Below are 13,891 nucleotides of genomic sequence, written 5' to 3' on the forward strand. Positions count from 1 at the left end.
TTTTTGTTTAACAAACAGTTTCTATGTAGATTAGCATAAACAATAGTTTGCAATCTATTAAGATTAGGTTATAAATGAGTTTTTTCTTTTTGTTTTGTTTTACATACTCCTGATGTCGTACTCAGAAATTCAAGCCAATATAACCGAGAGGATTTGTTTTTTTAGATATATTCAACCAATTGTGTTAAACAATATATTGCTTATAATAATGTCCCGTTTGCTTCTAAAATACTTGTGGTTATTGGTTATACTAATGCTATCTGTTTTCATTATACCAAAGGTTGGTTATACGTATAAAATGACCTTGAGTATTACGTAATATTAAGATGCTTATATATTTATATAATATAAGTCCTCGATGCAAACATTTAATACCTATTTAGTCACATTTACCATTTTGTTCTGCTGTTCATATACCCAAATCCTAGTATTCTACAATGACATATGAAAAAGGTGAAAAAAACAGTGATGTTATTCACTTTCAAACAGAATAAGAGAATTTATGCCTTGTATAGAAATTTCGAACATGGCGTATATATTATGCCTAAACTAAAACTCATTTTACTTTTCAAAATGTTTTGTTGTGATATGTCGTGAAGAAATCGTAATCCATATTTTGACCATCTCTATGTGGTAACTTTTATAAAGTAATCCCAAACTTTATCCTTCTTAGTTACTCCCCCACTTGGAATAATCTAAAAATGATTCGCATTTATTTGACTCGCAACAAATAATGCAATCCGTGTGCGTATCTCTAATTTTTTTTTGTCAATGCATAGGTATTGTAAATGTGCTATGTGATGTAGTCATGTATTTATGTATTATTATGTGATGTATTGAACCTATTATTCTTTTTGTTTGTCCCCCAATGAGTATAATCTTTTTCTTTCATTAAAAATGAAAAAATCTTGGTGGTAATCATATTTTCTTGTATATTTTCATCTAATAGTCATAGATTTAGAAATCATAACATATATTTTATATCATAAATAAAACTGATTTTCAATTTTTTCTTCCTAGATCATCTTTCTGATGGTCACAGATCAAGGCCTCAACAAATTTATGGGTTCTCCAATTTACTTCCAACAATGTTTGTATGATTTAATATATGAACCAATAAAAAACTGACAGGAATTTTGGTTGAATTCATAGAATCAAAGCATATACACTACAAAAAAACAAGTGTATTGTATCACTTAAATGGTATCACAAAACTAAGTGATATTATTTTAATTAGTTATTTATAATGAAGCAACTAAGCATCAATTGTATTAACTGATGTTATAATTGACTAGTTTGACATCAGTTAAATAAAACTGATTCAAGTCCTATTAGTTTGTATCACTTTAGAAAAATTGATTTAAAAATAAATTTACATCATTTTGATGATTTATGTATCTGTTAATAAATATATACATATATCACACTCAAAAATAAATTGAGAATTAAATTTTTATATCTATGATTCTCAATTTTAAATCACCTTGTAACATGTTAATAGTTTTTTAATAATTTTAAGTTCATGCATTGTTTGCATTATGTTTGTAGTAGACAAAAATAAATGATTGTAGTGCTTATTATTTTGGACCTTCTGCAGAAATACCATTTTTAATACATTTTTGAAAAATACACTCTCTTTGTCCACTTTTAATAATACAATTTTTTTATATACAAAATGACGAAATTATAAACTTCAAATAATAATTTTTACCTCCTCAAAACTATACACTAAATGTAAAATAGGGAATTCAAAACTAAATTTCTAAAAATAAATTTAATATATTATAATTATGTATAAGAGGACAAAAAAATGGCAAAAAAATACACCAAAAAAAGGGTATTTCTAACCATTTTTCTATCATTTTTCAAAAACCAGAATAGAATGGGCCGAATTTAGTCCCATATTAAAAGTAAACGGGCCGAAGTAGCCAACATCTCTGTGTAGTGGGTCTTGGAGGGAACTGAATTAGACCCAAAAACCCTAAAGATTTGATTAGCTTTGATTTATAAGTAGTCCCTTTTTATTTATTTTGCCCTAAGGAAAAACCCTAACGGAGAGAGGCGGAGAGGAAGACGGGGAGAAGAAGCTATGGTGTCGCTGAAGCTCCAGAAGCGGCTCGCCGCATCCGTGATGAAATGCGGCAAGAAAAAAGTGTGGCTCGATCCCAATGAGTCTAGCGATATCTCTATGGCCAATTCCAGTAAGATTTTCTAACTCTCTCCGATTACTATATCTGAGCTTGATTGGTTTATAGATTTGAGTTTCGCAGAAGCTGTGTTTTATTCTTGGGAGTGATTAGAAATGGATAGCTCTCCATTTATGAACTAGTCTTTCTGGGATTGGTGTTAGGTTAATTCATTAAGTGAGTATAACCTCATTTTTGCACTGTCCTGTCATAAATTGAAGAATCGTGACGATGTTGTGAGACTTGAGTTCGTCTGAACCAGAGCTGCGACGAGTTCGTTTCAGTTCTGAGTCACATATGTAGTATTAAGATTCTGCATCAAGTTTCATAGAATGAAAATGCGATTGAATTTGATTAATGTCGTTGTAAGAAATGAAGTATTTTGTTTCTGCTTGTTTGTTTGGGATCCAGTGTCATGTTAATTTGATAGTGGGGTTGATATTATTGTTAATACATTGTTGGATTGACTGTAACAGGGCAGAACATTAGGAAGCTTGTGAAGGATGGTTTCATTATCAGGAAGCCTACCAAGATCCACTCTCGCTCTCGGGCTAGGGCTTTGAACGAGGCCAAGAGGAAGGGTCGTCACTCTGGATACGGTAAATTCCGAATGAGATTTCCTGCTTTAGATATCTTTGGTCTCCCTATGATTATTACTGGTTTGATGAACATTTGTCTTTTGTACCACTTCAATGTTTTTCAGGTAAGAGAAAGGGTACAAGAGAGGCAAGGCTACCAACCAAGATTCTCTGGATGAGGAGAATGAGGGTGTTGAGGCGTTTCTTGAGCAAGTACCGTGAGTCAAAGAAGATTGACAGGCACATGTACCATGATATGTACATGAAAGTGAAGGGTAACGTGTTCAAGAACAAGCGTGTGCTTATGGAGAGCATCCACAAGATGAAGGCTGAGAAGGCTAGGGAGAAGACTCTTTCTGACCAGTTTGAGGCCAAGCGTGCTAAGAACAAGGCTAGCAGGGAGAGAAAGTTTGCCAGAAGAGAGGAGAGATTAGCACAGGTGAAAATTTACAGGCCAATCATGTCTATCTGTCATGATAGTTTTATGTTTTGGACATTTTATCGTAAGATGTACGACTCATTAATACTTTTTGGCAATTTTAGGGGCCTGGAGGTGGAGAGACAACAACTCCTGCTGCTGCGCCAGCACCTCAACAAGCAGAGTAAGAAACCTGTTCTCTATTTCCTCTTTCCGGTTTTGGGATATGAAGTTAACGTAGGTGGGATATCTATAGAAGTATCAGAGATTAATTTTGGGGGTTTTTGTGTTCTTTTGCAGGGTGGTAACCAAGAAGAAGTCGAAGAAGTGATTTTGGTTTTGAACATTTTTTTGCGGTTGAATCTTGAGCTTACCTGTAGAAGAAGCGTCTTTTTATTTTAATGATTTTGTCAGAGATTCTTTTCTTCAAAAATATTTCTAATGTTTTGGACCTCACATTGCTTATTATTATGAATTCACCAGTTTTGCTTCTCTTTACATTTATATATTTTCACCAGTTTTAATCCCATTGTTTTGAAACTATAAGTTGGGTAAATGTCACTTGTCAATTTTGGGGTTCCTCCTTATTCAACCATGTGTCAAAATCACAATTGTAACACATATTTAATCACAGTTTTATCAACTTAAGTTTTAATATAGTGAATTTGTCAACAATTAAAATGATGTTTATCCAACACCATTCAATATATATATTTCAAAAACATATCCCAGGTGTAAAGATAATTATGGATACCAAATATTTAATACGTGGGGTAAGTTGTTTTTGTTTTTTTCCCCCAATAACCAATATCCAAATATCAATTAATCCTATAGCTTTGAACACGTGGGATGCGTTTATTGGTCAAAAAGTAAATATGGATTGAAATTATGATTGAATATTGATTATTTTTTACATATAAATTTACTTATATTATAGTTTGATTTATCAATGTTAGTTACTTTACTTTGTAAGAAAATAGTAAAAGAATGTTGTCAAAAAAAAAAAGGATAGTAAAAGAAATAAATAAAACCCGGATCCGTCCAGAATTGGAGTATCCGGTACAAAAAAAGGAAAAAAGAGAGAGGTCAAAGTCGACGTAGTTCAATTCTCATGTTCACTTTGTTTCTTCGTGCACTTGTAAATCAAAATAACCGTGTTCGTGTGTCTCTCTCTCTCCCCCGACTTTTGAATTTTCCCCTTAGATTGATTTGTCTTCCATTGCGATCCTCTAGATCGTCCAACGATTTCGTCTTCTTCAGACTAATCGGATTCTCATCGGAATTCCCCGGGGATATATAATTAAGCATCCCGTAATTTCACGCGACCAGAGACGGAATTTTGTTTTGGTAGATCTTGAATTCAACGATCGAATTGAGTAATTGGAGGTTTGAAGAGATCAGGAAAAAAAAATGGCATCTGAGCAGTTGATGTCTCCCGCCAGTGGTGGAGGACGATACTTTCAGATGCAGCCTGAGCAGTTTCCTTCGATGGTCTCTTCGCTCTTCTCTTTCGCCTCGGCTCCTATTCAGGAGTCTAATCGTATTTTCGAAGAATTACCCAAGGCTGTTATCGTCTCCGTCTCTCGTCCTGATGCCGGCGATATTAGCCCCGTACTCTTGTCTTACACAATTGAGTGCCAATATAAGCAGGCGAGTCCATCTCTTTGTTTCCCTCTTATCTCTCTTTCGTACTATTATAATTTAGGTCAGACTTATAGATGCTTGGATTAGACTATCGACTTTTTCGAATTTGTTTGCTCGGTGTTGTTATTTGGCTGATTGGGAAGCTCGAAACAGAGATACATTTATCAATAGTTATATGTTTCTCCTTACTTTAGTGGAAATGGTGCTAACTATTTTAGTGGAGCTTTTCTACTTTTTGATTACATTGTAATTCTTGAGTCCTAACTTTTAGTGCTTTTATGTCACAGTTCAAGTGGCAGCTTGTAAAAAAAGCATCTCAAGTATTTTATTTGCATTTTGCATTGAAGAAACGTGCTTTTATTGAAGAAATTCACGAGAAGCAGGAACAGGTTTGTGTTTCTACTAGTTTTTGTTTCTCTTGGTCTGATTCTAAGTCTTTTTTTATATTGCATACTTGATGTTACATCGAGTTTTGATGTAGTTTTTCTTTCGAATATCACATTAAAGGTTAAAGAATGGCTTCAAAATCTAGGAATAGGGGATCATGCACCCGTTGTGCAAGATGAAGATGCTGATGAAGTTCCGCTGCATCAAGATGAGAGTGCCAAAAATAGGTCAGACCTGTTGGGCATTATTTTTGGTTGGATAAGTTGCTGACCTGCGTCTGTACTCTTCCAACGGATGCCTTTATTTTCTGACGAGTAGGCTGTTTTGTTCAGAGATGTTCCTTCAAGCGCTGCTTTGCCAGTCATTCGTCCTTTAGGCAGACAGCAGTCCATATCAGTTAGAGGAAAGCATGCGATGCAAGAATATTTGAATCATTTTCTAGGGAATCTTGATATTGTCAATTCACGGGAGGTATGTTTGTATAATCTATTTTGCTGGGTGGTCTAACTACTTTATCATAGTCAATACCTAGTTTTCTCTTCTGTTCTAGCTTGAAAATCTGAATACATCAAGTGTTTATTTAAAGGGTTTCGTGCATTTCATGCTTGTATTCTCATTACAAATTGAGCATCATTCTATTTCTGAGGCTTGCTTGCATAGTTAAATCCTAAATGCCTAATATAGGTTTGCAGGTTTTTGGAGGTCTCGATGTTGTCATTCTCACCAGAGTATGGGCCCAAATTGAAAGAAGACTATATTATGGTAAAACATCTACCGAAAATTTCAAAGAGTGATGATGATTCTAATAGATGCTGTGGATGCTGTTGGTTCTGTTGCTGCAATGATAATTGGCAAAAGGTATGGAAATTCTAATTTTCTTGCTCATACTCGTGTAGTTTGTATTTTGCTATGATAAATTGGTTTACCTCTGGACGTTCCGATTGGGTGACTCGTGAGCTTTGTTTATATGTTCTTTTGTTATTCTTGCCCCCTCTCCTACTCTTGCTTTGTCTCTTAATTCGTTGAATGCTATGAAAAACTTATTTATCTGAAGAAATAGATTTCATCTTTAGTAATTTTTTTTAATGACAAAATATGTTACTACTCTCACTGGAGAGGTTTTATGCAACAAACTTCTCTGCCAGCTTCACCGCCGTTATGAGATATTAAGTTTGAAGAAGTATAATTGTTTTTCTAAATCGACTGTAGATTCTTCAATGTGTATGTTATAAAATGCAGTTGTCTCCTTTAACAGTTCATGTCTTTTGCTCCTGATCAGACATTAAAATTAATCTGACGACAGGATGGTATCTAAGGTTTAGTTTTTCTCCAGTACAGGTGTGGGGGGTACTAAAGCCTGGTTTTCTCGCCTTATTAGAAGATCCATTTGATGCGAAGCTATTAGATATAATCGTTTTTGATGTCCTACCAGTTTCTAATGGAAATGATGGTGTGGATGTATCACTAGCAGTAGAACTGAAGGATCATAATCCTTTGCGGCATGCATTTAAGGTTAGCTGTTACTCTCCTACTTATCTTTCAATCAATTATATCATATATGTATGCTTACTCCATCTAAATAAACTTTCTTGTTTATCTTTTATTTTCAATACCCCTTGGTTGATTATCTATTTCTTTTATGCTTCTACTAGAAATTAAAGTAAATTTTCCAAGTTATATTTCCTAAATTTATATCTATTATGCATGAAGACTATCACCTCAACTGCGCAGTGGGAAATTGATAACCAAGAAAATTAGGATGTCCATGTGTAGTCAATTAAAGTGGTAGCCCACTGAATCCTTCTTTTATAAGCTTAAAAGTTGAATCCTCAGCCTGCACAAATATTTCTGGGGTCAGATGTTTTTTTAGAAGTTATGAATAATCCATGCTATATAATTTTTGTTAAAATGTCCCAGGTAACATCTGGAAACCGGAGTATAAGAATAAGGGCAAAGAGTAGTGCAAAAGTTAAAGATTGGGTGGCTTCTATTAACGATGCTGCGCTAAGACCTCCTGAGGGTTGGTGCCATCCCCATCGCTTTGGCTCATATGCTCCCCCAAGGGGTTTGACGGATGATGGAAGTCAGGCCCAGTGGTTTATAGATGGTGGAGCAGCTTTTGCAGCCATTGCTGCAGCCATTGAAAATGCTAAATCTGAGGTCTTACCACTTTTCATTACTGGGTGTGGAGACGAATGATGTGTTGAAACTTATAAATTTTAAATTAATCTGTTTGTTTCTTTTTCTTGTAGATTTTCATCTGTGGCTGGTGGGTGTGCCCAGAACTCTATCTTAGGCGCCCTTTTGACTCGCATACTTCTTCCAGACTTGACAACTTGTTGGAGAATAAAGCCAAGCAAGGAGTTCAGGTACTTACTAGTTACTACAGACATACACGTATTGATAGCTGTCTGTTGTGTCGCATGTCTGTAATCTGCAATGTAGATCTTACTTGCCAGGTTTGGAGAATTGAGCACGTTTTCTTATTTAGAACCTTGTTTTTGGGATCTTTCCACTGATAGCTATGCCGGTCTCTTGGTAGCATGCCTTGTAAGATTTATTCTGTGATCTTGCAGAGAATTGAAAGAGCCATAGTTTTTGCGTATACTTGGTGGAAATTTGGTAAACATAAGTAGTTTTTGGCTGTGATCATTTTTTTTTCTGTCCTCTCGACAATTAGCATTATTTTCAGTTGAATTTTGGTCAAGTTTAGTGTATTCGGTGCTCGTTATACTTGGGGATAATCTTGGTAAAAATTGAATACTGACTTCGGTTTTCTCTATTTTCTTACTTTTTATTCTGGACCCGTAGATTTCCAATTTTCATAGTTCGGTCATATTTTTTTCATTCTTTTACTCCAGGTTGAGATGAGAAATTGTCATAGTTTGTTTTAATTTTGTTTCATTTGGGTATTACTATCTTTTTCAGATATACATCCTACTCTACAAAGAGGTTGCTCTTGCTTTAAAAATCAACAGTGTATATAGCAAACGCAGGCTTCTTGGCATTCATGAGAATGTGAGGGTACTTCGTTATCCTGATCATTTCTCAAGTGGTGTCTACCTCTGGTATGATATGACACTAGACAGTTTATAATATATCACTCTAATATGTCACAATGCTTTCTTTCTAGTTTATGTGACAACAAAAACAATTGGGAAGCACATTGATTAGTAGTACCTCCACATGTCTTTGTAGGTCACACCACGAAAAACTGGTCATCGTCGATAATCAGGTTTGCTTTATTGGAGGGCTGGACTTGTGTTTTGGCCGGTATGACACGTTTGAACATAAAGTTGGAGATAACCCTTCTGTGACATGGCCTGGAAAGGACTATTATAACCCCAGGTAAGAATTTCCATCTTTAACATGAGTATTAACAGATTTATCATTGCGAATAAACAGTTGATTTTGACATGTCAAATCTTTTTTTTTTCATTTTACCATGTTACTTTTTACAATAAGAAGAACTTGTGTGTCACTTGCAAGTAATTTTTAGCTGTGATGTTTGAAGATAAACTATTCGGTGGGTTTCCACCAATCAGATTTTGGACATTAAAAATACAAATCAGAATGTCCATTACTCATTTCACCTTTCCCAGTTCCACCCTCTGATTTTTCTGTTTGAACACTATTAAATTTCTCCAGAGAGTCTGAACCCAATACTTGGGAGGATGCTCTTAAAGATGAACTAGACCGTAGAAAACATCCACGGATGCCTTGGCATGACGTGCATTGTGCTTTATGGGGACCACCTTGCCGTGACGTGGCTAGGCACTTTGTTCAACGCTGGAACTATGCTAAGGTTCATATACTTCTTTAGCTTTCTTCATCTGTTTGTTTTTCTTGTTATAACCACATGATAATCAATGGTTATTACAGAGAAACAAAGCACCGTATGAGGATTCAATTCCGCTTCTTATGCCCCAGCATCATATGGTTATACCCCACTACATGGGAAGGCAAGAGGAGTCAGACATTGAATGCAATAAAGACGAAGACAGCGTTAAAGGGATTAGAAGAGATGATTCATTTTCTTCTAGATCATCTTTGCAGGACATTCCATTACTTTTGCCTCAAGAACCTGTTGATCAGGATGGTTCGAGTGGGGGGAATAAAGAAAATGGAACAAACAATAGAAATGGTCCTTTCTCTTTCCGGAAATTGAAAGTTGAACCAGTTGATGGAGATACTCCTATGAGGGGATTTGTAGATGATCGTAATGGGCTAGATCTTCCAGTAGCAAAGCGTAAGTCTAATACGATAGATTCAGAGTGGTGGGAAACACAAGAACGTGATTATCAGGTTGGGTCGCCAGATGAGACTGGGCAAGTCGGTCCGAGAACTTCATGCCGCTGTCAGGTGGGTGTTATGGAAGTTTATTTATATCAACTATCTATTGAATTTCAAATTTAAATACAGCTGCTGCAGTTGGCGTAGGATCCTATTCTGTTTCCTTCTTGCCTCCAGCTTTTTATCTTTGAATTTTTCTCGTGATAAAAAAATGTGAATTTTCCTTCAACATTTAGCACTGATTGGACCTATTTTCAGATTATACGAAGTGTCAGTCAGTGGTCTGCTGGAACAAGCCAAGTTGAAGAGAGTATCCATTCTGCTTACCGTTCTCTCATTGACAAAGCTGAACATTTTATCTACATTGAGGTATTAGCTATAAGATTATTTTTTTTCATGGAATCTCGGGTTTGCATGAGTTCAGCTTGATAGACCAATGGCTGAGCATCATATAGAGTTTCATTGAAACAGCCTGCTATCGTAGCATTAAGTCACCTTTCAGATGATACAAGTAACTTGGTTCTTGAAACTGTAGTAGTGGCCATAGGTTCACATTGTCTTCATTTTTCTGACTACTGTTTGTATGGTGTGCAATGTGTCTCCAGAATCAGTTTTTCATATCAGGCCTTTCTGGAGATGACACAATAAAGAACCGTGTCTTAGAAGCATTGTACAAGAGGATTTTGCGTGCCCATAACGAGAAGAAAAGTTTCAGGGTTGTTGTTGTTATACCTCTCCTCCCAGGTTTCCAGGTTAGTTTCATCTAGAAAACTGTATCTGTTTCAAAAAAAGTTTCCCCTTGAGATGAAATTTTCTAAACCGGCTTGTGCGTCTGCTAGGGAGGTATTGACGACAGTGGTGCAGCATCTGTTAGAGCCATAATGCATTGGCAGTATCGAACCATATACAGGGGACAGAACTCAATACTGAATAATCTTTACAATACTATTGGCCCAAAGGCTCATGAGTATATTTCCTTCTACGGCCTCAGGGCATATGGTAAACTTTCTGAGGATGGACCTGTCGCCACTAGTCAGGTAAAAACTCAATCATTCATGGGCTAGCTTTGCTCATTGCTACCTTTTTTGTGGCCACAACACCATATGCCTCTTATACATGTGTGTAAACGTAGCGGTAATGAGTATGAAAAACGGGAATGCTAATTTTTTTTCTCCATGCAGGTGTATGTTCACAGTAAAATCATGATAATTGATGACCGTGCCGCATTGATTGGATCTGCCAATATCAACGACCGGAGTTTACTTGGCTCAAGGGATTCTGAGGTCATATTTTATACTCACGTGCTTTTTTGTGTTAAACATTGATTTCCAAAAGCCTATTTCATATTTGACACTAAGGTGGAGATCAAGTTAAAAACAGAAAGAGTTAGAAAGGTAGAAGAATGGAAGTAGGTCTCAGTGAAAAAGCTTTTGTTTCTTTTGCTGGTGGAAAGAAAATAAAGTATTTCTATCTCAAAACGTTATAGGAGAGTTTATAGTTGGGGCTAAATTAATTTTAGTATGCTGTAGAAGGTTTTTTTAATGACCGTGTGTATCTGAACATTAAAAATCATAACATGCTTCTATATGCTCTATATCAGATCGGAGTACTAATCGAAGACACAGAGTTAGTAGATTCCCGCATGGCAGGAAAGCCATGGAAGGCTGGAAAATTTTCTTCAAGTCTTAGGCTCTCTCTGTGGTCCGAGCACCTTGGACTTCGTAGTGGAGAGGTTTGTATCATATCTTTAACTCTCTCTCTATAACGTTCTTACGAAATTGTATTAGAGATAACAGTATATAAGCAGTTTTTAAACTTCAAAAGCAATGGAAATTATTTCTTGTACTTATACCTAATGATGAAAGATGATCTGAACCTTACCGGGATGAACTTTAAACATTGATTATGATTGAATAGGGTCTTAAGACTATAAATGCTTCCCATGCTTATATTGCTAAAATATGATCTTTGGTTATTCGTTGTAGATCGATCAGATTATGGATCCCGTCTCTGATTCAACCTACAAGAATATATGGATGGCAACTGCAAAGGTTAGCAACGTGATTACATGGTGAAATTTGTATTTTCACTGGCCAGATATAACCCGTACGCTTATTTATCCCAACGCAGACAAACACAATGATATATCAGGATGTCTTCTCTTGTGTGCCCAATGATCTCATCCATTCAAGGTACAATTCCGATCTTTTTCCACCTTTGGACACTATAATAATGTTAAGTAGTGAACTTAAGCTTGAAAATAGTTCTTCTCTACACGAAAATATATTAGACTGATTGATCGATGGCCTTGGAATGTGAAACCTCTTGGATATGTATATATGCAGAATGGCCTTCAGACAAGGGATATCGTACTGGAAAGAGAAACTGGGACACACAACGATTGACTTGGGAATAGCACCGGAGAAGCTGGAATCTTACCATAATGGAGACATCAAGAGGAGCGATCCAATGGACAGACTAAAGTCGGTAAAGGGACATCTCGTCTCATTTCCTTTAGATTTCATGTGTAAAGAAGATCTAAGACCTGTCTTCAATGAGAGTGAATACTACGCCTCCCCTCAAGTCTTCCATTGAGATCATACCTCAATTCTTGATCGCGGATTTTATTCAGTGATCACTCTACACGAAGAGATATTTCATTGCTACCTTTAACCATTTCATCTCATATGTTTATGAGAAAAAATTAAAGATGTTTGTATAGGGATACGATATGTGGAATCAGGAGGAAACGAACTCAGAAGAGAAGCCATTTTGCTAGATTTTTGGTTTCTCTCTTCCGAGGTAAAGTAAAAAAAAAAAAGAAGAAACAGGTCAAGTTAAATATTTACTATCTTATGCTTTTAGCTTTGAACTTGTCACCCACATATATGATTTGTAATTATGCGTTAAAAGACAGAATAATATAACGTTGATGTCGAGAACCACGAGGTGCCATGTGAAAATGCGATGTGACAAATGTGTTTGGGTCTAATTCTTTGTTTTGCCTCTGAATCAAACAACTCCATCTTTACACCACTTGTATCTCCTTGTTGTGTCGTATTTTGTTCCGACTGTTTGTATCTATTTGTCTGTTATGTCTCTCAACTTGCAAAAGAAAATTCAAAGATAAAAAAAGTAAGAGCATGTGGGGGATTTGGTGATCAATATATATTTATTCATACAACTTATATATGAAAAGTGCTGATTTCGGTTTGAAGGTCTACTCTTCTGAAAGTAAATGAAACCGGAAACAACAACAAAAATATTAGTTTAGTTATGATTATTTTCTAATCAAAATTGAACTTTTCATGATCAGAGTATTAATATTGAAGCCTAACTTGTGATTACTTATAACTAAAAGAAATCAAAGTAAATCTTGGCGTTGTAACTTGGTTCGGGTGCATATGGTTCAGCTGATCTTATTTAAAGGTTTCCCAAGTAAGAATTAGAACTGATTATTAGTTTGTTACATTGTGACCATGCATTTAGCATATTCCATCTAGTGCACATTAATTAGTATTATCTCTTTCCATATTTTATGCAACTTTATTTCATAATAATATTATTACCACCCACCAAAGCAAGTCCGCACTCTTAATTTTAATAATTATTTCAAACTTAAATTGTAACCTAAAGTCGTAAGCACTGATATCTATAGATTACCTAAGAAATCTAGCCAAGTGGACATGTATAAAATCTAACATATGGACTAGCCATCTTTAGGCATAGATCAAAAGTGCAAAGAAATCAAATTAAAAGACAATAAAATTACATAGAGAACCTGATACATGTGTGAATATGTGATTGTATATACAACACATACAAAAAAAAAAAAAAAATCCTACGATCCCATGTCTTAATTTTTTTTTTGGTAGTGACGATCCCATGTCTTAATTGCATACATATATACGTATTTTATATAATTTATCCATTTCAATTGTGCAAAGGGACAGATGTTCTTCTCTTTTATGACCCCGAAAAGTTATTTAAAAAAATGATTATAATCTATTGTAATGCATGGCTTGCTTAGAATTATTTAGCTATTTTAGGTTATTATTAGTCATTGCAGCACAAAAACGGTATGTAAACAAATTTCATGGTAGTCTAGATTACGACCTAAAACTTGGCTACATAAAATTATTTAGTCGACTGCTAATATTCAACGTTTCTACAAATTATATTTAAGTAGCGTGAGTTTTACATACACATCGTAACTATGTCGGTTTTAAATCTATTACATTTGAATGATAGGAACCTATCATTTCATCGTTTGACAAAATGTAATAATAATATCAAAGATAAGAGTTGTTTCGGATCAAAGGCACTTACTTACCCATTAGCTTTTGATTCGAGAGCCTCTCACAGCCACAACTTTTTTTGGACAA

General features: G+C 35.3%; 2 protein-coding genes across 5 annotated transcripts; both read left to right on the forward strand.

The window, feature by feature from the left end:
• The first annotated feature begins 1,995 nt into the window (after positions 1-1,995).
• On the forward strand, positions 1,996-3,680 carry LOC104781633 (large ribosomal subunit protein eL19z). The gene is made up of 5 exons (XM_010506355.3): positions 1,996-2,201; positions 2,663-2,785; positions 2,890-3,203; positions 3,308-3,366; positions 3,483-3,680. Exons 1-5 carry the CDS (start codon positions 2,090-2,092, stop codon positions 3,511-3,513), a joined length of 639 nt encoding a protein of 212 aa, XP_010504657.1. The 5' UTR covers positions 1,996-2,089; the 3' UTR covers positions 3,514-3,680.
• A 450-nt stretch (positions 3,681-4,130) lies between these two features.
• LOC104705124 (phospholipase D zeta 1) lies at positions 4,131-12,448 on the forward strand. 4 transcript variants are annotated; one of them, XM_087507667.1, is made up of 20 exons: positions 4,131-4,832; positions 5,114-5,215; positions 5,334-5,440; positions 5,546-5,684; positions 5,906-6,071; positions 6,552-6,725; positions 7,131-7,373; positions 7,466-7,582; positions 8,142-8,281; positions 8,412-8,561; positions 8,862-9,018; positions 9,096-9,575; positions 9,765-9,875; positions 10,112-10,258; positions 10,346-10,543; positions 10,688-10,789; positions 11,107-11,238; positions 11,492-11,557; positions 11,637-11,698; positions 11,852-12,448. In XM_087507667.1, the coding sequence occupies exons 5-20, from the start codon at positions 5,922-5,924 to the stop codon at positions 12,099-12,101; spliced, it is 2,679 nt and encodes an 892-aa protein (XP_087363793.1). In that variant the 5' UTR covers positions 4,131-4,832; positions 5,114-5,215; positions 5,334-5,440; positions 5,546-5,684; positions 5,906-5,921; the 3' UTR covers positions 12,102-12,448. The 4 variants fall into 4 exon arrangements, with proteins under 4 accessions (XP_087363793.1, XP_087363790.1, XP_087363785.1 ...); XM_087507664.1 differs by having other exon boundaries at positions 4,151-4,832; positions 5,359-5,440; positions 5,898-6,071; XM_087507659.1 differs by having other exon boundaries at positions 4,241-4,832; positions 5,898-6,071.
• Positions 12,449-13,891: the final 1,443 nt, after the last annotated feature.

Source organism: Camelina sativa, chromosome 1 (genome assembly GCF_030686135.1).
Source record: "Camelina sativa cultivar CO46 ecotype springtype chromosome 1, ASM3068613v1".
Classification (NCBI taxonomy): Eukaryota; Viridiplantae; Streptophyta; class Magnoliopsida; order Brassicales; family Brassicaceae; genus Camelina; species Camelina sativa.